Source organism: Cervus canadensis, chromosome 25 (assembly GCF_019320065.1).
Source record: "Cervus canadensis isolate Bull #8, Minnesota chromosome 25, ASM1932006v1, whole genome shotgun sequence".
Classification (NCBI taxonomy): Eukaryota; Metazoa; Chordata; class Mammalia; order Artiodactyla; family Cervidae; genus Cervus; species Cervus canadensis.
In genome coordinates this window covers 7822568-7845894 of record NC_057410.1, presented here as the reverse complement: position 1 = coordinate 7845894, position 23327 = coordinate 7822568, and the positions used below count along the sequence as shown (strand labels likewise).

The 23327-nt window shown below is 40.4% G+C and overlaps 1 protein-coding gene across 2 annotated transcripts in view; it reads right to left on the bottom strand.

The window, feature by feature from the left end:
• Window positions 1–23327, bottom strand: part of SRGAP1 (SLIT-ROBO Rho GTPase activating protein 1) — a 316119-nt gene that overhangs the window by 76139 nt on the left and 216653 nt on the right. For both annotated transcript variants that reach the window (XM_043447019.1, XM_043447018.1), the window contains exons 7-8: window positions 21438–21659; window positions 19388–19489 (exon numbers count right to left, since the gene is read on the bottom strand). In XM_043447019.1, coding sequence (XP_043302954.1) covers window positions 19388–19489; window positions 21438–21659 — 324 coding nt within the window. The remainder of the gene's footprint in view (window positions 1–19387; window positions 19490–21437; window positions 21660–23327) is intronic.

The window sequence follows — 23327 nt, the reverse complement described above, 5'->3', positions numbered from 1 at the left end:
ACATTTTCATTGGGCCACACATACTTGAGTAGACTTCCAGGTTATTGGTATTCCAGACTGTTTTCCAAAGTTGTTATTCTCATTTGTATTCCCACCAACAGGAGGAGAATTCCTATTACTCCACATCCTCAACAACTGGTACTGTCAGTTTTAAAAAATTAAACCACTGTGTTGATGGAACTTCCCTGGCAGTTCAGTGGTTAAGATTCTGCACTTCCACGGCTGGGTGCATGGGTTTGTCCCTGGTTGGGGGACTAGGATCCCACCTGCCTTGCATGGCCAAAAGAAAAAACAAAAACCAAATAAATCATTACATTGGGTATGTAACCGTATCACATTGTGGTTTTAATATGCATTTCTCTGATGGTTGAGACTGACCACATCATCACATGTTTAAGGCATTTTAGATTCTCTCTCTTGGACGCAGTTTGTTTAAATCTCTTGCTCAATCTTATATTGGGTGATGAGCCTTTCTTATACTGATTTGTAATATGTATATGGGTTTTCTGTTAGCTATATGTGTTGCAAATATCCTTTCCTACTCTATACTGTGGCTTTTTACTCTATAGTAATTTAGATGAACAGTCTCTAGTTTTAATGTAATCAATTTACCAATCCTTTCCTTTGAAATCAGGGTTTTTTGTGTCCTATTTAAGAAATATTTTCTCATCTCATAAGTAGTCATAAGTAGCATACTATTTCATGCTACCTACTGGGAACTTTTCAATTTATCTTCTGCAATTAGGCTGTAGTCCACCTTTGCTTATCAGAATCTTTGTAAATTGATAACTTAATCCTTTTTCCAGACAATGTACAGGGTTTGTTGTTGTTGCTTAGTTGCTAAGTCATGTCTGATTGTCACTTTTATGACCCCATGGACTGTAGCCTGCTAGGCTCCTCTCCATGGGATTTCCTAGGCGAGAATACTGCAGTGGGTTGCCATTTCCTTCTCCAGAAGATCTTTCTGACCCAGGGATTGAACTCGTATCTCCTGCATTGGCAGGCGGATTCTCTACCACTGAGCCAGCAGGGAAACCTGTAGAGAGTTTAAAACATCTTAAAACCACTCACTTTTCCTGAATTATATGCTTTTTTGGGTAATGTCTCATAACATGATATATATGTAAATATTTGTATACATTTATATATAGAAGATATTATTGTGATCTAGTCAGCATTCATTTAGCTTTATCCATATAATTCTTACATTCTTTGATTTCTATCTCTTACATTTTTAAGAACACCTTTTAGAAATTCTTTTTAAAAATATATATATATATATAATTGACTTACAATATTATGTTAGTTTCAGGTGTACGGCAAAGTAATTCAGTTATATATATACACACACACACAGTTTTTTTAGATTCTTTTCCATTATAGGTTATTGCAAGATATTAAATATAGTTCTCTGTGCTATACAGTAAATTCTCATTGCTACATCTGTATCACAATAAGGAGAGGGAGTGACAGAAGAAGAGATGGTTGGATGGGATCATCAACTCAATGGACATGAGTTTCAGCAAGCTTCGGGAAATGGTGAAGGACAGGGAAGCTTGGTGTACTGCTGTCCATGGGGTCGCAAACAGACACAACTTAGTGACTGAATGACAAATATCTATTTATATACAGTAATGTGTATCTGTTAATCCCATACTCCTAATTTATCCTCTTCTTTCCCTCTGGTAACCATAAATTTGTTTTCTATTTAGAAATTCTTTTTAGCATGAATCTGCTGGCAGTGAACTCAGTCTTTATTGATTTAAAAACGTCTTTTATTTCACCTTCAATTCAGAAGGGTATCTTTTTTCCCCTGGTGGGCAGTTACTTTCTTTTAGTACATTTAAGATATCACTGTACTTTCTTGTGGCTTCCATGCTCCTGTTGAGAAGTTTACTGTCAGTTTATCATACTTTAAAAGAACTCAGCTTTCTTTCTCCAGCTGCTTTCAAAGTTTTTTACAGTTTAACTATAATGTGTCTAGGTAAGGATTTTAAAAACATATATTCAGACTTCTTGAATAGTGTGGTATTTTTCTTAAGCTCTGATAAAACTTCAGATAAAATTATCTTTGCAAATGTCAACTCTACTTTCTTCTCTATCATTTTTTTCTGAGAGTTTAATTATGTCCTCTGTAGCTTACCATTCTCTTCATATTTTCTATCCTTTTGCTTTCCCTGATGCATTTTGATTACTTTCTTCTAATTTGTCTTTCATTTTGATAATTCACTCTTCCGCTGTGTCTAATCTGATGTTAAAACCATGCACCAATTTATTAATTTGGGTTTTTCTGTATTTTGGTATTTCTATATTTCTCAACTCTAGAATTTCTGTGTGGTTCATTTTCAAATTTATTTCACTGTTTGTAGGTTATAATAGTGCCCTGCTGAAATCTAAGCTTGGCTTTTATCTCCTTAAACACAGTAGAAAGATCTTTTACAGTTTGTTTCTGATAATTTGTTTCTATTGTCTATTATGTCTTCTGGCTACCACTCATGATGTCTTGTCTCCTTATGTACCTTATGTATCTTTGCTGGACATTTTTTGTAGAATTATTTGAGCTCCAAGGTGAGATTATCATCCTGAGAGAATATTCGTTGATTTTTCCAAGTCATTAGGGGCACTAATAGTTCAGAATCACTAGATTTTACTTCTGTTCAAAATAATCTGATGCTGTTCCTTTTGGGAACATATGGTTCCTAACGTCATGGATTTCAGGCTTGGCCATGTACCTTGCCCTGGATAGTGAAATGTTGAAAGAATTAGCTGAGTGACTCAGTCCATCACTACAGAAAGTAGAAATATGTTCAATTTTTAAACAATATGTTTAGTGCAATATGTTTTTGAAATATGCTCAACTTTTTGTTGTTTATTTGAACAACAGAATATTGTTTAGAGAAGAAACACTAGCTATCAGTGCTGGTTCAGAGGCTTGGAGAGGTCATGTGACAGAGAAAATTTTAAAAGGAGGCAAAAATTTAACAGACTTAGTCATTATTCCTGAGGATATGCACAATGCAAAGGACACTGGGAAAAAAGCATACTAATGATGACTTTAAAAATAACATTAGAAGTAGTTACTTTAAGTCATGATTATATATCTATAGGCTGAAGGAGAAGACTCACCATCTTGTAGGTGATGTCAGTGAGATGGTAGAATAAGAGATCTGCTATTCACATACCCCCACAGAAACAATACTTTGGCAGCCATCCATGGACAAAATGACTTTGTGGGAGCTTTGGGGTCTAGGTGGGAACTTGTAAAACCTCACTGGGGCCCACAGCTGATGAGGACTGATATGAGAAAGCTGTTGGCAGGCTTGCCAACCTTGGTCCTGGCAACGGGACCTGGAAATAGCTCCGTGCCCTTGTAGACTCAGCTACAATCCTGTTTGGCATTGGTCCTGCCACCAGCACTACCTGCCAAGGGACTCAGGAGGAGTCAAGCCCACCTGTGCCCCAAATAACCTTGCTGACCTTGGCCTTAGCTGTGGACCCTAGAACAGCTCATGATGCAGGTACGGTTCTCCTCCCAGCCTTGGTCTGAGAGCAGTCCTACTGCCCAGGGACCTGCCAAGAGGCACACTTGTGTACTGGGAGCAGGCCCACCAACCTCAGTGCAACTGTGAATAATACAGTAGCCCTGTAACTTGGATCCAATACCTCTTAGCAATGGCCTATGAATAATTATAGCTACCCTGGGGACTCAACAAGAAATAAGCCCATTTGCGTTTCCAGAGGCAGGCCCACCAAACTTCAAAGTCCAACTTTGGATCTTGAAGCAGCCTTGTAACTTGAATGCAGTTCCTCTCAGTAGTGATCCAAGAGCAGTCCTGCCTACCTAGGAACCAGGAGGGAGACACGCTCATCTGTGCCCCCAGAGGCTGCCCTGCATGCAGACCTTGGTGCCAGCTGTGGATCCTATAGCAGACTTGTGACTCAGATCTAGCGATGCTCCGCTGCAGGTTGGGGCCAGCCCTGCCCTCCAAGGATCTGTCCAGTGACCTAGCAGGTGCCACACCCACCCAGGCCCTTGGGAACAGACCCAGAGACGATGGCCCATACTGCGGGCCAGCAGCAGTCATGTGATTCCTGTCAATCTCAACAATACTATTTTTCTCTTTTTTAATGTCTTTCTCAGAAATAAGTGTCAAGGTTAAATTTGGAACTGTCAGGAAGAATAAAGGATGTGACAGAAGCCATCAGACACAGTGGCTGGGACTACATATTATCCCATGGGATGTTCTTTTTTTTTTTTTCCATGGGATGTTCTTGACGAAGAAGAACACCAACTTCTGACACACACAGGCCATGTTAATAAGTCACAGGGGAGAATATAATGAGGCAAATGTGAAACAGCTAACACGAGGCTTGTAACGACTCCCCATCAGTAGGAGGGAGACGCAGCTGGGTTTGGTAGAGGAGAAGCCAAAAACACAAGGAATTATGAAAAATCCTGAAGAACGTGAGGTACCAGGGGAGTGTCCAGGTGGCCTGGACTCTGAGATGAGGATCCAAATGAATGATGGGGGAGAGGAGATTTCTGTGGGCTTCTGCAGATGGGCGCTTTTGCCTTTCTTCCCCCAGGACATCACAATTCTTAGAGAAAACAAGACGTTTCCTTTTCTGAGCACACTGGTTTAGTCTTCTAGCTCTGCTCTAATAGAGTGCCACATACTGTGTGGCTTAAATAACAGAAGCTTACTGCCTCGTAGTTTTGGAGGCCAGAAGCCCGAGATCAAGGTGTGGGCAGGGCTGGCGCCCTCTGAGGCTGTGAGGAAGGAGCTGCCGCAGCCCTGCCTTCTTGGCGTATAGACGGCCATCGTCTTTGCCTTCTGTCTTCTCTCCATCTGGGTTTCTGTGTTCAAATTTCCCCTTAATATAAGGACATCAGTCATACTGGTTAGGTTCACCCTAATGATGGCACTTTTAACTTGACTGTTTTAGTCGCTAAGTCGTATCCAACTCTTTTGGGACCCCATGGACTATAGCCTGTCAGGGTCCTCTGTCCATGGTATTTCCCAGGCAAGAATACTGGAGTGGGTTGCTATTTCCTTCTCCAGAGGATCTTCCTGACTCGGGGATCAAACTCGTGTCTCCTGCATTGGCAGCGAATTCTTTACCACTTTACCACTGAGTCATCTTAACTTGATTACCTCTGTGACAACACCATATCTTCTGAAGTACTGGGGGTTAGGACTTCAACATATGAATTTGGGGGGTGGGTATACAATTCAACCCCTAACACAGACACAATTTTATGGCACTGGGCCTTGTGTCTTGCACCTGCTGCAGGCCTATTCATCCTTTGAGACTTGTCACTCCATTGGTAAAGGTACATCCTGAGTCCTGTCCTACCTCCCACTTAACTACTCCCTCCTGGCCAACACTGACCTTGAAAGTATTTAAATTACAGCACTGTATCATTCCAGATGTAGTAAAAGTTAGGAGAAAGAGACCGCATACATCCACACACATGTGAATTGGATTAACGCCATAGTCAATAGACCAAGTATACAGAAACTTACTGCTGGCACAGGCCATATAAGGCAGGGGCGGCGGCATACTTCCGTTGCCCCTGGTACCTCAACAGTGGGCAGAGATGCAGGTGACCTCATCAGTGCTGGGTAAAGTGTGGCCAGATTTGAAAAAACAGTCCAACTTTTGCTACCCCTCCCCTTGGTTTGGGAAAGGGTCATGTCACCATTCCAGACGAATTCACACTAGCAATCGACCTACTTGCATTTAAGATGCAAGTTTAAAATCTACATACTTGCATTTGAGACACCTGTTTACAAGAGGCCTGCTTACAAATACCAGGCTCTCCTGACTTCTGAGAACAAAATTTTCTGAGCAAAATTTATTCTCAGCAATGATACAACTTAATCTAAAGATGAGAACATCATCATTGCCTAGAGCTCTCTGAACAATGTCTCTGAGTCAGCCACATCTCAGAAAGCCTGCTTCCCTACGGCTGCTAGACTCTGATTTAATGACCCATCTGGGTGGACCTTTTACCAACAGGGGTCTGATGAGCATGATCTCAAATGCATTTCTCATGAGCACCTATACCACACTGTATAGAAGGCCTCTGTCTTCTGTCTCCACTGGGAGCACCTTGAGATCAGGGACACTTATTAACCAGCACAATGTCTGGAATACAGCAGATTCTCCAGACAGCAGTGAAAATGAACTGAATGAATGGTGGATGCTGAAGTCTTCCTCCTTCCAAATCGACAGACGCCAGAGGAATGCTTGGCATACACTAATAACACGGGGTCTCCTTGCTGACGGTCATCCTGAGCTCTGCCATTTTCTTCTGGATGTCCTAGCCTGCCGATCACTTTTAGACCATTTGCAGAAACTCTTCTCATTCTGCTTGGTATTCTCCTGGATCGGGGCCCTCCCTCCAGTAAGTTAAAGCTTATTTGAAACAAAATACAAACACACACACACACACACACACACACAAACCCCTTCTAAAAATACATGTTTTCACTGAAAAACAGTTGATCCTCTTTTCAATTTTGACCAAGATGATGTTATCATTTAAGGGACAAATGGCAGTTAGCTTTTACTTGGGCTTTTACTGTCAAGCTCATCAGTAGAAGGTTTCAGGCAAGTAAGAATCACTTAAATAAAGAAAAATAAAGCTAAAGCCACAGAGATCATCAGACACAGCAATCATGATTAAGTGGTTATCAAGCCTCACATCATACACCAAGTCTTAGAAGAATCTGACAACTGCCCTTAAGAGTCTGATCAATGATGGACATGACTTGGGATTTTGCTGCAGTCAGTGGTATTAGGGGAAGTGTGGAAGGGAGATGTGATTCTTCTCCCAAAGATAGAAATGTAAAGCAGATAGGTTAAGGGGTCCCCAGAGAAAGACAACCAGGAATGAATGGCTTTCTTGACATAAGAGGAACCACTGTAGCCTCAGCTACTTTGTGATCTGAGCCCAACGCTTGCCCTTGAACAGGTTTCAGTAATCCATGATCTCAAGGGAACACAGAATCGTCTGTCAAACAGTAGTGCAGTGATAAGGCAGTGTTCTAGTCCTCCCTCAAGAAATACACACAATAACATATCTTTGAGTTCTGCAGGAACTCAAAGGCTCCCACCCAGGTAAAGGATGGAATGAAGATACTGACCTTCCTGATCTCAATCAACTAAAGCTTGGATTCTGCTGACCTTTGCCCCCGAGTCTATGTGAAATTCTCCTCTGCTTAAACCCTTCACAATATGCATGTGCCTTTAGGTTTAAAATTCCCTAATTCTTGCTGTAGAGTAGACACTGCTTTGGGAAAGATCCTCGATGTTCTCCTTACTTGCTGCAAGAAATAATAAATCTTCCTGCGCTTTGGTTTGGCTGCATCTTTTGACATCCACCAAGAGGCAAACGCCAATTTTTGGGTAACAGAAAGTATAACTGGTAACAGAAGGTATAACCAAAGTATCTCTTACTTTCCCCCTCAATTACCCATGCCATGAAAATTATCTCACACGTTTGCTTAAAATATTATTCATTTTTCTTGAAAATATCCTGTATGAGGACTGTATTTTGGGAATAGTCTGTGAAATACTCCTTCGTGAACTATTGATGAAAGACTTTAAGTGGTGCAGCAAAATTTACATGTTTATTAAACACTGATGCAATTTAACTGAAGAATTCATTATAGACTATTCTCTTTTCTATTCCCTTCAGGGGGATAAATCTACTATAACTTAAGAGAGACTAGATGTTTTAAAATGTGTGACAGTTTTACTCATGGCATAGAAGTGACACGCTTGTGAAAGCTATATTTACTGAATCAAATATTGGTACAAATGGTTTGAAAATGGGGCCAACAAGTTAAAAGTAAGATTGTCCTAAAAATAAAAAAGGAAGACCTAATTGCTTTATTTATGGAATTCATTTTCCATTTCTTTGGCTTTGATAAAGGTGAGACAGGAGGGAAGAGGGAAGTGCACAACCATTCAAAGAATGACACAGCCATTGAGGATCCAACAAAAACTGATTGAAACAATCGGGCCCAAGATAGCAGAAGATTCAACTCCCAGTACACCTTGAGGCTCATTATACACTCTTTGTAATACATCCGGTTCATTTCATTTCAGTCCCTCAGTCGCTTCTGACTCTTTGCGACCCCATGGACTGCAGCACACCAGGCTTCCCTGCTCATCAACAACTCCCAGAATTTACTCAAACTCAGTTCCATCAAGTCTGTGATGCCATCCAACCATCTCATCCTCTGTTGTCATCTCCTCCTCCAGCCTTCAATCTTTCCAAGCATCAAGGTCTTTTCTAATGAGTCAGTTCCATGCATCAGGTGGCCAACGTATTGGAGTTTCAGCTTCAGCATCAGTCCTTCCAATGAATAGTCAGGACTGATTTCCTTTAGGATTGACTGGTTGGATCTCTTTGCACTCCAAGGGATTCTCAGGAGTCCTCTCCAACACGACAGTTCAAAAGCATCAATTCTTGGGTGCTCAGCTTTCTTTATAGTCCAGCTCTCACATCCAAAGAAGCAACAGAGTTCCAGAAAAACATCTACTTCTGCTTTATTGACTATGCCAAAGCCTTTGACTGTGTGGATCACAACAAACTGTGGAAAATTCTTCAAGAGATGGGAACACCAGACCACCTGACCTGCCTCTTGAGAAACCTGTATGCAGAGAACCGGACATGGAACAACAGACTGGTTCCAAATAGGAAAAGGAGTACACCAAGGCTCTATATTGTCACCCTGCTTATTTAATTTATATGCAGAATACATCACGAGAAATGCTGGGCTGGAGGAAGCACAAGCTGGAATCAAGATTGCCGGGAGAAATATCCATAACCTCAGATATGCAGATGACACCACCCTTATGGCAGAAGGTGAAGAAGAACTAAAGAGCCTCTTGATGAAAGTGAAAGGAGAGTGAAAAAGCTGGCTTAAAGCTCAACATTCAGAAAACTAAGATCATGGCATCCAGTCCCATCACTTCATGGCAAATAGATGGGGAAACAGTGGAAACAGTGAGAGGCTTTATTTTTGGGGGCTCCAAAATCATTGCAGATGGTGACTGGAGCCATGAAATTAAAAGACGACTGCTCTTTGGAAGAAAAGCTATGACCACCCTAGACAGCATATTAAAAAACAGAGACATTACTCTGCCAACAAAAGTCCATCTAGTCAAAGCTATGGGTTTCCAGTGGTCATGTATGGATGTGAGAGCTGGAGTAGAAAGAAAGCTGAGCGCCGAAGAATTGGTGCTTTTGAACGGTCGTGTTGGAGAAGACTCTTGAGAATCCCTTGGACTGCAAGGAGATCTGATCAGTCCATCCTAAAGGAGATCAGTCCTGAATATTCATTGGAAGGACTGATGCTGAAGCTGAAACTCCAATACTTTGGCCACTTGATGCAAAGAACTGACTCACTGGAAAAGACCCTCCTGATGCTGGGAAAGACTGAAAGCAGGAGGAGAAGGGGACGACAGAGGATGAGATGGTTGGATGGCATCACCAACTCAATGGACATGAGTTTGAGTAAACTCTGGGAGTTGGTGATGGACAGGGAGGCCTGGCATGCTGCAGTCCATGGGGTTCCAAAGAGTCAGACATGACTGAGTGACTGAACTGAACTGAACACAGTCAAAGGCTTTTGTGTAGTCAATAAAGCAGAAGTTTTTCTGGAATTCTCTTGCTTTTTCAATGATACAACGGATGCTGGCAATTTGATCTCTGGTTCCTCTGCCTTTTCTAAATCCAGCTTGAACACCTGGAAGTTCACGGTTCATGTATCGCTGAAGCCTGGCTTGGAGAATTTTGAGCATTACTTTGCTAGCGTGTAAGATGAGTGCAATTGTGCCGTAGTTTGAATATTCTCTGGCATTGCCATTTCTTTGGGATTGGGATGAAAACTGACCTTTTCCAGTCCTGTGGCCACTGCTGAGTTTTCCATATTTGCTGGCATATTGAGTGCAGCACTTTCATAGCATCATCTTTCAGGATTTGAAATAGCTTAACTGGAATTCCATCACCTCCACTAGCTTTGTTCATAGTGATGCTTCCTAAGGCCCACTTGACTTCGCATTCCAGGATGTCTGGCTCTAGGTGAGGGATCACACCATCGTGGTTATCTGGGTCATGAAGAATTTTTTTTGTATAGTTCTTTTATGTACTCTTGCCACCTCTTCTTAATATCTTCTGCTTCTGTTAGTTCCATACTATTTTTGTCCTTTATTGTACCCATCTTTGCATGAAATGTTCCCTTGGTATCTCTAATTTGCTTGAAGAGATGTCTTTCCCATTCTATTGTTTTCCTTGATTTCTCTGCATTGATCACTGAGGAAGGCTTTCTTATCTCTCCTTGCTATTCTTTGGATCTCTGCATTCAGATGGCTATATCTTTCCTTTTCTCTTTTGCCTTTAGCTTCTCTTCTTTTCACAGCTATTTGTAAGCCCTCCTCAGACAACCATTGTGCCTTTTTGCATTTCTTTTTCTTAGGGATGGTCTTGATCACTGCTTCCTGCACAATGTCACGAACCTCTGTGCATATCATCAGGCACTCTGTCTATCAGAATAATCCCTTGATATATTTCTCACTTCCACTGTATAATCATAAGGGATTTAATTTAGGTAATACCTGAATGGTCTAGTGGTTTTCCCTACTTTCTTCAATTCAAGTCTGAACTTTGCAATAAGGATCTGAGCCACAGTCAGCTCCCGGTCTTGTTTTTGCTGACTGTATACAGCTTCTCCATCTTTGGCTAATTAGCATATGCTAATATGCAATACATTAGCATATGCTAAAGGACACACTCACAGGAACTGGGACAATTCCGAAGCCGACCATAAGAGGCCAAAAAGTGGAAGCGGCAGTGGCCCAGTTCCTGGAAGTCCCTGCCCTTTGCCCCAAATAGAATACGCTTCCCACTTGTTAGCTATGAAACTATCCAGCCCATAAAAAGTAAATATCCTGGGCTGCTTCTGAGACAACAGCATTCTGCCTGTGGAATGTTTATCTCTCTGAATAAACTCTCTTTGACTTTACCTTTCCTCACTCTTGAATTCTTTCCTGTGTAAAGCCAAGGACCCTCACTTGGTGGTCTATTCTAGGAACTCGCCTGAAACCTAGGACATGACCATCCTCTCACATCCCATTTCCTGCAACAAAGGGAGAAATGAGGAACTCTACGGAAAGGGAAATATGACCTATGGGAAATTCCTCCAGAGGCTAGCTTTGAAACAAAGAAGCCACAAGAATGACCCTAAGCTGAAATGCCGATGACAAAGCCTAAAAGTAAACTTTTTCTTTCCCTTCCCTTTTCTTCCTTTTTTCTTTCTTTTTCCTTCTGGTTTGTTGAGATATAATTGGCATATATCACTGCACATGTTTAAAATATAGAGCATAATGATTTGACTTAACATACATCATGAAATGATTATCACAATAAGTTCAGTGAGCAGGCATCATCTCACTGATACAAAAAAAAGAGTTACTCTCTTAACAAATTTCATATATAACACACAGCAGTGTTAATTATATTAATCATGTGTACATTACACCCCTAGTATTAAATAATAATTCATCTTATAACTTAGACGTTTGTACCTTTTGATGACCTTCATCCATTTCCCCCTCCCCTCCACTTCCTTCTCTTTTTCTGTATGTCTGTCTGTTTTTGAAGTAATATTGACCTACAGCATCATATTAGTTGTGGTGTACAACACAGTGATTTGACATTTCCATACATTACAAAATGATCACCACCTTAAGCCTAGTTACCATCTGTCACATATCACAAAGATATCACATAGCTATTGACTATATTCCTCATTCTGTACATTTCATCTCTTTGACTCATTTATTTTGTAATTGGAAGTCTGTGCCTCTGAATCTCCCTATTTCACTTGAGCTGTAAACGTTCAGAAAGCGGACAAAGCTGTGTAACATTAGGTTGGCAAGAGTTTGGAAAATGTTTATAGTGAGAATGGTATAAATGATCATTTAGTTTTAGGTTGCTTTCAACGTGTTGCCTTTAATAGTAATGTTTATTAATGTTTCACTTTAAAGTTTTAATAAAAAGTTATACATTTAAGTTAAAAAAAAAAAAAGAAAAAATTGGGAGCTATATGGGCAGCAGGCCCTGCTTAATTCTATGGGCACAATAAGTGGTGGACACTAATAAATATTTGTGGATTGGCTGACTAGAAGCTGGAATCATAAGACTAAGGTACCACTGATGCAAGTTTACAGCATAATGAAATTAAGAGCTCATTTTAAAAGGTTTAACAGGCAAACGTAAAGTTGTATATGAAGTCATTTCACAAACGCTTACTGCTCTTTTCTCTTTAAGACAAGTGCTGAAAATTCAGATATCTTTCAGGACCAGGCAAGTAGTGAAAATAGACAAGTGGGCTGAGTGGTGAGCATGGCAAATAGGAGGCATAAGTTCTATGGCTAAGGGGAATATATACTATTTAGCCCAAGTCAGTCACCATCCTACAGAAATGAAGGTCTAGTAATAAGATCTCATTTTTACAAGCTGAAAAATCCACTTTTAGGCAAAACCTCCAATTTTTAAATGACAGTAACAGTTTTAAAAAAATCAAGCACTGTATAGCAAATAAAATTTGTGACCAGACGTGGTCAGTGGGCTCTCCCTTTTAAGATGGTCTCCTATGGTTTCAAGGGGTGCCCAATATTTATGGTTGTCTAAGATTGGGGAAAAAGATTCATATTCTATCTAGCTGTCCTATCTAAGCTTTATAAGTTTGGATGAAATTCTCCCTCAACGGTGATCTTTTCACTGGGCAGTCATATTATTTTTAGTTAATTAAACTCTTTCCAATGAATTTTAGACTTTATGAGTATATATATAAGTTTGTACAGAGGCAGGAAATTATACAGAATTATGCATGTGTTTCTTGTATATTTTGGTCTGTTACTAAGGTGTCAATTTTCTGTCTTTCTATCAGTGGAAGATCAGAGGCAAATTTCTTATTCATGGTGGAGAAAAGTGCTACACAGGGCCTTCAAATCAACAATGATTGCTATGTTGTTCCCAAGCTAGTTTTCTTACGTTTCACACAGTATACATGACTTGTTATAGACTGCTTCTTCCACTAGATACAAGCTGACTGTAACTTATTCATCTCCGCACTTTCTACACCTGGCAAAATATGTGGAATGTAAAAGTCACTCAATAAATATTTATTGTACTGAAATGAACCGACCCACAGCATTAAAACTCCTTAAGTTGGCTCTCAATGCCTCTTGTTACATGATTTCAACTTCACCTTCAGTCTCTCTCCCAAGGAGAACCTGGGTGACAACCAAGCCGCTTTAGTCTCTAACCTTGAAATATATTGAAACCTCTTTCCCTCTTTCCATACCTAAGGACATCTGCTGGTTGTCATAAATCCAATTTAAATCTTACTTTCCTTGGGGATTCCATTCGACCACAGACTGTTTCAGATCCAACCATCATAAACCACTTGTCATGCCCATGAGAAACTTAAGGACAATCTAATTCACTTGTTTCTACAGTAAATTTCAAAAAAATTAGCCCTCAGAAAGCACTGTCTACTCCTATTAGTTTAGAAAGATATTGCGCTTCTCCACTTTATGCCCAAAGGAGAAGACCAGGGTCACAAACTCAAAGGGTTGAAGAGGACAGATAGGTAATGCAAATGGACTAGTCAAATGGAAGAAAATCAGGAGCTGAATGACTATGGCAAAGTAGAATTCAAGTACCCCAGCCTTTCCCTTCTTGAGGCAGCACAGGGCCAGAGCTGCCACACTTTCCCATTTTTAATAGGTCTAAACTGTGGGAGCCAAACAAAACAGGTCTGTGTGCTGCCAGTATTGACCTTGTGTATAACACACTATTTTCCTAGAGTTTAGAGGTTGTTTCCAAATAAAACCACCAGAGCATATGCAGGGGAAAAAAAAAATTGGAAGTCACTATGCATACAAACCCTGGGCCTAATAGGATCCAGTAAACTGCTATTGGGTGAGTATTTTGTGATGCCAAGCCAAAACCCTAAGCTCTAAAAACATCTCAAGGAGAGCAACAGTTCTCCTTTGGAAAAGCTCATTAGTGGGACTTTACACAGAGACTGAAGTTTTAATCACACTGGTTGCAACTTAAACACACATGTTTGAATAAGGGGTGGTTTGGTTCTTTCAGAAAGAACAGAAACCAAAAAAGCCTGCAATGGGTTTTAACCAAACTATTCTGGTGTAGAAACATGGTCCTCTTTCTTAATAGAAACAAATATACATTCACATATGCAAATTCACATGTTCAAAACATCTCAGTGGAACTAAAATAAAACAGGGCACTAAAGTGAATTTTGATTATTTTATCAAGGGCAAATTCTTGTTGTTTCCCCCCCCCCCCCCTTTTCCTTACCACATCCCTTCCTTTTGGAAACTGCTTGCCTCTAGAAATACCTATTTCTGCTGGGGCTGTCAATCAAATGGGTCTATGAAGGGGCACAAAAACTAGGCTGGCCAATGAGAGAAACCTATTTCCTTGATGTAACACTTGAACCAAAAGTATGCATGACTTAGGTCAGGCCAGTGGAAGATCCTATTTCAGAGACCAGGATGTTGGGAAGGGGTGAGGACTATGTGGTCCTGGATCTCCCAGTACAGGACATGGAGAGAGACTTCCTACCAACACTCATGAAGGTAAGGCTTCAAAGAGATGAAAAGAGGTTCCTGGTAATTTTATCTGGACACAGATCCAATCACCAGTGAGGCCACTGTAAACTCTGACCAATAAGTAAGCCGTGAGACTGGACTAAGCTTGATTTGGGTCCCTCTAAGTTACAAGTGGGGCTGCGTGGGCGCAGAAGGGTGGAGTGGAGCTGCTCCACATTCAAGGTCAGGAGGGGCGGCCGTGAGGAGATACCCTCATCCAAGGTAAGGAGCAACGGCTGTGCTTTGCTGGAGCAGCCGTGAAGAGATACCCCACGTCCAAGGTAAGAGAAGCCCAAGTAGGACGGTAGGTGTTGCGAGAGGGCATCAGAGGGCAGACACACTGACACCATAATCACAGAAAACTAGCCAATCTGATCACAGGACCACAGCCTTCTCTAACTCAATGAAACGAAGCCATGCCGTGTGGGGCCACCCAAGACAGACAGGTCATGGTGGAGAGGTCTGACAGAATGTGGTCCACTGGAGAAGGGAATGGCAAACCACTTCAGTATTCTTGCCTTGAGAATCTCACGTAAGGTCCTCAGTTGTGCCAGACTCTTTGCAACCCATGGACTGTAACCCAGGCTCCTTTGTCCATGGAATTTTCCAGGCAAGGATACTGGAGTGGTTTAGCATTTCCTTCTCCAGCGGATCTTCCCGACCCAGGGATCGAACCTGGGTCTTCTGCACTGCAGGCAGATTCTTTACCAACTGAGCTACCAGGGAAGCCCATGAACAGTATGAAAAGCCAAAATGACAGGATACTGAAAGAGGAACTCCCCAGGTTGGTAGGTGCCAATATGCTACTGGAGATCAGTGGAGAAATAACTCCAGAAAGAATGAAGGGATGGAGCCAAAGCAAAAACAATACCCAGTTGTGGATGTGACTGGTGATAGAAGCAAGGTCTGATGCTGTAAAGAGCAATATTGCATAGGAACCTGGAATGTTAGGTCCATGAATCAAGGCAAATTGGAAGTGGTCAAAAGGAGATGGCAAGAGTGAACATCGACATTCTAGGAATCAGCGAACTAAAATGGACTGGAATGGGTGAATTTAACTCAGATGACCATTATATCTACTACTGTGGGCAGGAATCCCTTAGAAGAAATGGAGTAGCCATCATGGTCAACAAAAGAGACCAAAATGTAGTACTTGGATGCAATCTCAAAAATGACAGAATGATCTCTATTCGTTTCCAAGACAAACCATTCAATATCACTGTAATCCAAGCCTATGCCCCAACCAGTAACACTGAAGAAGCTAAAGTTGAATGGTTCTATGAAGACCTTTTAGAACTAACACTCAAAAACGATGTCCTTTTCATTATAGGGGACTGGAATGCAAAAGTAGGAAGTCAAGAAACACCTGGAGTAACAGGCAAATTTGGCCTTGGAGTATGGAATGAAGCAGGGCAAAGGCTAATAGAGTTTTGCCAAGAGAATGCACTGGTCATAGCAAACACCCTCTTCCAACAGCACAAGAGAAGACTCTACACATGGACATCACCAGATGGTCAACACTGAAGTCAGATTGATTATATTCTTTGCAGCCAAAGATGGAGAAGCTCCATACAGTCAGCAAAAACAAGACCAGGAGCTGACTGTGGCTCAGATCATGAACTCCTTATTGCCAAATTCAGACTGAAACTGAAGAAAGTAGGGAAAACCACTAGCCTATTCAGGTATGACCTAAATCAAATCCCTTATGATTATGCAGTGGAAGTGAGAAATAGATTTAAGGGACTAGATCTGATAGACAGAGTGCCTGATTAACTATGGATGGAGGTTTGTGACACTGTACAGGAGACAGGGATTAAAACCATCCCCAAGGAAAAGAAATACAAAAAAGCAAAATGGTTGTCTGAGGAGGCCTTACAAATAGCTGTGAAGAGAAGAGAAGTGTGGAGAAAAGGAAAGATATTTCCATTTGAATACAGAGTTCCAAAGAATAGCCAGGAGAGATAAGAAAGCCTTCCTCAGCGATCAATGCAAAGAAATAGAGGGAAACAACAGAATGGGAAAGACTAGAGATCTCTTCAAGAAAATTAGAGATATCAAGGGAACATTTCAGGCAAAGATGGGCTCGATAAAGGACAGAAATGGTATGGACCTAACAGAATCAGAAGATATTAAGAAGAGGTGGCAAGAATACACAGAAGAACTGTACAAAAAAGATCTTCACGACCCAGATAATTACAATGGTGTGATTACTCACCTAGAGTCAGACATTCTGAAATGTGAAGTCAAGTGGGCCTTAGAAAACATCCCTACAAACAAAGCAGTGGAGGTGATGGAATTCCAGTTGAGCTATTTCAAATCCTGAAAGATGATGCTGTGAAAGTGCTGCACTCAATATGCCAGCAAATTTGGAAAACTCAGCAGTGGCCACAGGACTGCAAAAGGTCAGTTTTCATCCCAATCCTAAGAAAGGCAATGCGAAAGAATGCTCAAATTTTTCACACAATTTGTAGCTCACTTTCACACGCTAGTAAAAGTAATGCTCAAAATTCTCTAAGCCAGGCTTCAGCAATACGTGAACCGTGAACTTCCAGATGTTCAAGCTGGTTTTAGAAAAGGCAGAGGGACCAGAGATCAGATTGCCAACATCTGATGGATCATCAAAAAAGCAAGAGAGTTCCAGGAAAAACATCTATTTTTGCTTTATTGACTATGCCAAAGCCTTTGACTATGTGGATCACAATAAACTGTGGAAAATTCTGAAAGAGATGGGAATACCAGACCACCTGACCTGCCTCTTGAGAAACGTGTATGCAGGTCAGGAAGCAACAGTTAGAACTGAACATGGAAAAACAGACTGGTTCCAAATAAGAAAAGGAGTACATCAAGGCTGTATGTTGTCACCTGCTTATATACTCATATGCAGAGTACATCATGAGAAATGCTTGGCCTGGAAGAAGCACAAGCTGGAAATCAAGAATTTCTGGGAGAAATTATCAATAACCTCAAGATATGCCAGATGACAACCACCTTATGGGCAGAAAGTGAAGAGGAAGCTAAAATAGCCTCTTGATCAAAGTGAAGAGGAGAGTGAAAAAGTTGGCTTAAAGCTCAACATTCAGAAAACTAAGATCATGGCCTCTGGTCCCATCACTTCATGGCAAATAGATGGGGAAACAGTGGAAACAGTGTCAGACTTTATCTTTTTGGGCTCCAAAATCACTGCAGATGGTGATTGTAGCCATGAAATTAAAAGATGCTTACTCCTTGGAAGGAAAGTTATGATCAATATAGACAGCATATTAAAAAGCAGAGACAATACTTTGCCAACAAAGGTCCGTCTAGTCAAGGCTATGGTTCTTCCAGTGGACTTGTATGAATGTGAATGTTGGACTGTGAAAAAAGCTGAGTGTGGAAGAACTGATGGTTTTGAACTGTGGTGTTGGAGAAGACTCTTGAGAGTCCCTTGGACTGCAAGGAGATCCAACCAGTCCATCCTAAAGGAGATCAGTCCTGGGTGTTCATTGGAAGGACTGATGCTGAAGCTGAAACTATGATACTTTGGCCACCTCATGTGAAGAGTTGACTCATTGGAAAAGACCCTGATGCTGGGAAAGATGGAAGGCAGGAGGAGAAGGGGACGACAGAGGATGAGATGGTTGGATGGCATCACCTACTCAGTGGACACGAGTTTGAGTAAGCTCTGGGAGTTGGTGATGGACAGGGAGGCCTCGCGTGCTGCGATTCATGGGGTCGCAAAGAGTCGGACACGACTGAGTGACTGAACTGCACTGAACTGAAGTTACAAGTGAGTACCTTGATTAACACAAGAAACATTTTGGTTCTGATTTTTATTCAAGGAGAATGTGGATTTAATTAAATTAATTTCAGAAACAGGCAGCTGAACAGTACAACTTCTTTCTGGTTCAACATGTATTTATAATTCACATTTAATGTTCTATCCATTTAAGTCCAGTAATGTCAGCAAATAAACAGTTTTATCCTCCCATTCAAATACTATTTTTTTAACTTTTATTTTTAATTGGAGGATAACTGTTTTACCACAAGTACTGTGTTAAAATACTACTTTGTACTAATTGTATCAGTAATGCCATGTTCAATATCAAAAATCTAATGATACAAAAAAAGCATAAAAAATTTATGTTAATTTAAAAAATTAGGATTAAATTAATACATCAGGCATTTCTTTCCACATATTCATGTAGATTCTTGAAGCATATGTTGGATTTGATAATCTATAGGGAACCACCTTCAGTATTTAAGAATAAAAGGTGTGTTATATGGATGTAGTGAGTCCCTGGTAAAGTAGTCATCTATGGTCTTCCCTGGAGGCTCAGATGCTAAAGAGCTAGCCTGTAATGCAGGAGACCCGGTTTGATCCCTGGGTCTGGAAGATCTCCTGGAGAAGGAAATGGTAACCCACTCAAGTATTCCTGCCTGGGAAATCCCATGGACAGAAGAGCCTGGTAGGCTACAGTCTATGGGGTCACACAGAGTTGGACATAACTGAGTGACTAATACTTTCACGGTGGAATGCAGAACCTTTGCATTTATCCTCTATAAGGAGTATTTTAGGAACCCTGTTTTAGCTGAAAATGCATGATGAAGAGATCACAGTTACACCATTAAATGCTTACGTCAAGTGAAAACGTCTCCCAGTTTACATCAGAATTAGGTTACTCGTGGGGGCAGAAAGCACGCTTACCTCCTCGTTCTCGATCTTGAGCGTGGCCAGGCGGGACTGCAGCTGTTGGTACCTCAGCATGAGCTCCGCTTGGACGGGCTGCTGGGCGCTGACCTGGCACACCTATCGGGCAATCAGAGAGCAGTTAGGACGGGGCGCGCTGCAGCCAGGCTCCCGAGGCACGGCTCTCCCACGAAAAGGCTGCGCGAATCGCGGGTCCCTTCAAGAGTCCAATGACATATTTTAGTTTTAACAGCCACCTCAACACTCCAGTGTTAAATATGAACTTGTTTATGTAAGTGGTGAGAGTAGGATGCGGCTGCTTGGCCTGGATAAGACTGGGCAGAGAGCAGCCGTAGGAAGCCTCCCGTGAAGAACGGGGCAGTTGCTGGTGATGGAGCTCTGATGCTGACGCCCATCTCGTGGAATAAGTACCTGGCAGTGTGAAGGGTGATCCAAACGTATGGTCATGCCGGCAAAGTAGGGCAGGTGGCAGAGCCTACCAATGACAGTCAGCTGGGTGACTGTGGTAAGTTACTAAACCTCAGTTTCCTTGTCTGTAAAATGGGGACAGTAAGAGTACCTTTAACATAGGCTTGTGGTGGGGATGAAAATGGGATGATGTTCATGAAGCACTTACAGCACTGCTTGGCACACACTGAAAACTCAGAAAAAGTGCTATTTTTTGTATCTTTCACCCATGGCTTTTCTTGCCAATTACCAGCCAAATCATTAAACTGAAAAAGTCACCAGTCTTAGGCTTTGGGAGAAAGATATTTTGGCTACAATCTCAATTAGGGTAAAAAAAAAAATAGAGACTTTTAATTATAATAGAATCAGATTAGAAACAAACAATTTCTTCTCATCTTTCTGGTTACAGAAATGGTCTTGGCAGATGAGGGTTTCCTTTTACGGAGTCTCTAAGACACATCATAGACACTATTGCTCACAGGCAGAACTGGCCCTAAAAAAGGGCAAGAGGCTTATTATATTAAAATAAAAAAGTAAAAACTTTGAACCCAATTGAAATCACTTGTCTGTGACATTTTATCATTCTGTGTTTAGCATATCCGTCCATAACCAAAAGATTAAAACAGTAACCAATTGGTTTTAGAAATAAAACTCTGTGTGGGATAAGCCACTCGCCCGTAAAATTCATGTGCTACTGGCATAAAAACTGCTTATCACTTTTAATCAAGTAATTCACTCTACCAAATCAAGCAAAAATAAAATTAGGTTGGAAATACATCAGGTACATACATACATATCTTTTAAATTTTAACATTAGGTGTTCCAAAGAAATTATGGCATTAAAGAAGAAATCTGCCATGGAAATTATAATTAACATCTATTTTTAAAAACATACTGTCACCACAATAAGCTAAAATTGAGTTTTTAATCTATGAGTATCATTTTGCACAGCTGGGACACTGAGTGCTATATAGCATGCTCCAATAATTGGTTTTTCTTGTTTCCTCCTGTTCACAGACAATAAATATACCACTGTAACTCATAAATGATTTAAATGGATTCTCTCCTTGCACAGAATAAGACAAAGCTAAATTCACATGAAGAACCTAAGATAATACATTGTTTCTAATGCTCATTTTAACAGTCTGGAGATGACTTGAGTCTTAAAAAAATGTTTTGTATCTTTTTTCCTCTCTTTCATTTTCCTGCCATTTGTAATTATTTTTCTTTATGGGGATCTTTAAATCAGGATTATAAGAAGTCTTCAGATAGCTTCTATTAGGCCAACAAAATGTTTTGTTTTAAACTTATATTTGAATATCTTGAGGGAAAGGAAGAACTCACTAATTATCCTTCAACAGTTTAGTGCTTACAGGCAAGCCAGTTTGCACCTCCATCTCTTTGGTCTCTGGAGGCACTGGAGTGTTTGACCCTTGCTTTAAAAAGTGATAGCGGCTGATCACAGAGTGTTATGCTAAGACCCCATGCAAAGGCAGGAGTGAGAAATCAACTAAGAATTCTTAAACTGCTGGGTACAGCAGGGGAAGAGTAATGTAAGTTTAGAGACAATTCATTATTATTAAAATACTCAAATACTGACCTCATCACCCATGTGAGACTGAAACTCAAACTTCATTGGTGGGCAGAATGCAGCAGGGTACATCTCCATGAATCTCTGCTTATCGCTCCTGGGCTCCAAATTGTCAACTGCATTCTCAATAATGTCTAAGCCCTCATGTCTGGAGGTTTCAAGGTTATACTCCGCAGAGAGATATGTTCTCAGGGCTCTGTTTAGACTTGCATGGTAGCCAAGATCACAGCACTTAAAAAAATAAAAGGAAATCATATACAAAAATTAACTAAAAATCGATCAAAGACCAAAATGTGACAGCTAGAAAACTATAAAATTCTTAGGAGTAAACCCTTCATCACCTTTCAACTGGCCTTGGTTTCTTGGATCAGTATCAAAACACAAACAACAAAAGAAAAAATAAATTGGGTTTCATCATATTTGAAGACTTTTGTGTTTCAAAGGGCACTATCAAGTAAAAAGAAAACCCACAGAATGGGAAAAATATTTTTCTCATCATGTTATCCAATTAGGAATTGGTATCTAGATAATATAAAGACCTCTGATGACTCAATAATAAAAAGACAACCCAACCAAGAAATGGGCAATGAATCTGCTAGATATTTCCCAAAAAAGAAAAAATAAATATAAATGGTCAATAAGCATGTGAATAGATACTCAACATGATAAGTAATCAGGGAAATGCAAGTCAAAACCACACTGAGATACCACTAAGACAGCTATGATCAAAAAGATAATAACAGGATTGGGGAGGATGTAGAGAAACTGGAATCCTCATACATTGCTGATGGGAATGTAAAGCATTGCAGCCGCTTTGGAAAAGAGTCTGACAGGTCAAAAGGTTAATAAACACAGAGTTAACATATGATTTGGAAATTTCACTCTTAGGTATATATACAAGACAAATAAAAATATACTTTCACACAAAAACTTGTACATGAATGTTTATAGTGGCATTATTAACAACTGAATGGAAATAACCTAGATGCCCAACAACAAATAAACAACCAAAGGAAATATCGTTGTTGAGTTGCTCAGTTGTGTCCAACTCTTTATCTAACCCCATGGACGGCAGCACACAAGGCTCCTCTGTTCATGGGATTCTCCAGTCAAGAATGCTGGAGTAGGTTGCCATTTCCTTCTCCAAAGGAAATATTATACAGTCATAAAAAGAATGAAGTATTGATAACATGCTACAACATGAATCAGCCTTGAAATAGTATACTAAGTGAGTCAGTCACAAGAGACCACACATCGTATGGCTCCATTTATATGAATGTCCAGAACAGGAAAATTTATAGAGACAGAAAGTAAGTTAGTAGTTGCCCAGAGACAGAAGAAAAATTAGGGGATAAAGGAATTAGGAAGTGATGGCTAAGGAGTACAGGACTTTTTGGAGTAATGAAAATGTTCTAAAATTGTTTTGTGGCAATATATATACAACTCTGTGAATATAATAAAAGCCAACTGTGGATTTTTAATGAGTTAACTGTAGGGTATGTGAATTATATCTCAATAAAGCTATTAAAAATACAAGAAGCAAAATCAAATATTGAAAGGAAAAAATAAAAAATAGCATTCAAGTTTGTTCATGTAGACTGAAATTGATCCAGTGATTTTCTGAAATCCTTCTAGGATGCAAACATACTAACTGTAACATTTTGATATCTGTATAATTTACTGAAGACAATATTAAAGTATACTCTTTCAGAAATGGGAAGAACAGGTTTGAATCTGCCTAAACACCCCAGGAATGCCTACTTTCTTACCTCCAGAATAAAATTTTTAAATAAGAAATGATTGTCAAAGTCCTTTTACTGGAGATAGAATTTTGTTTAATACTCCTGGGCATACCAGGGCTTTGGCTTCTTGAATCTTCACTACCTTTGATTTATATTT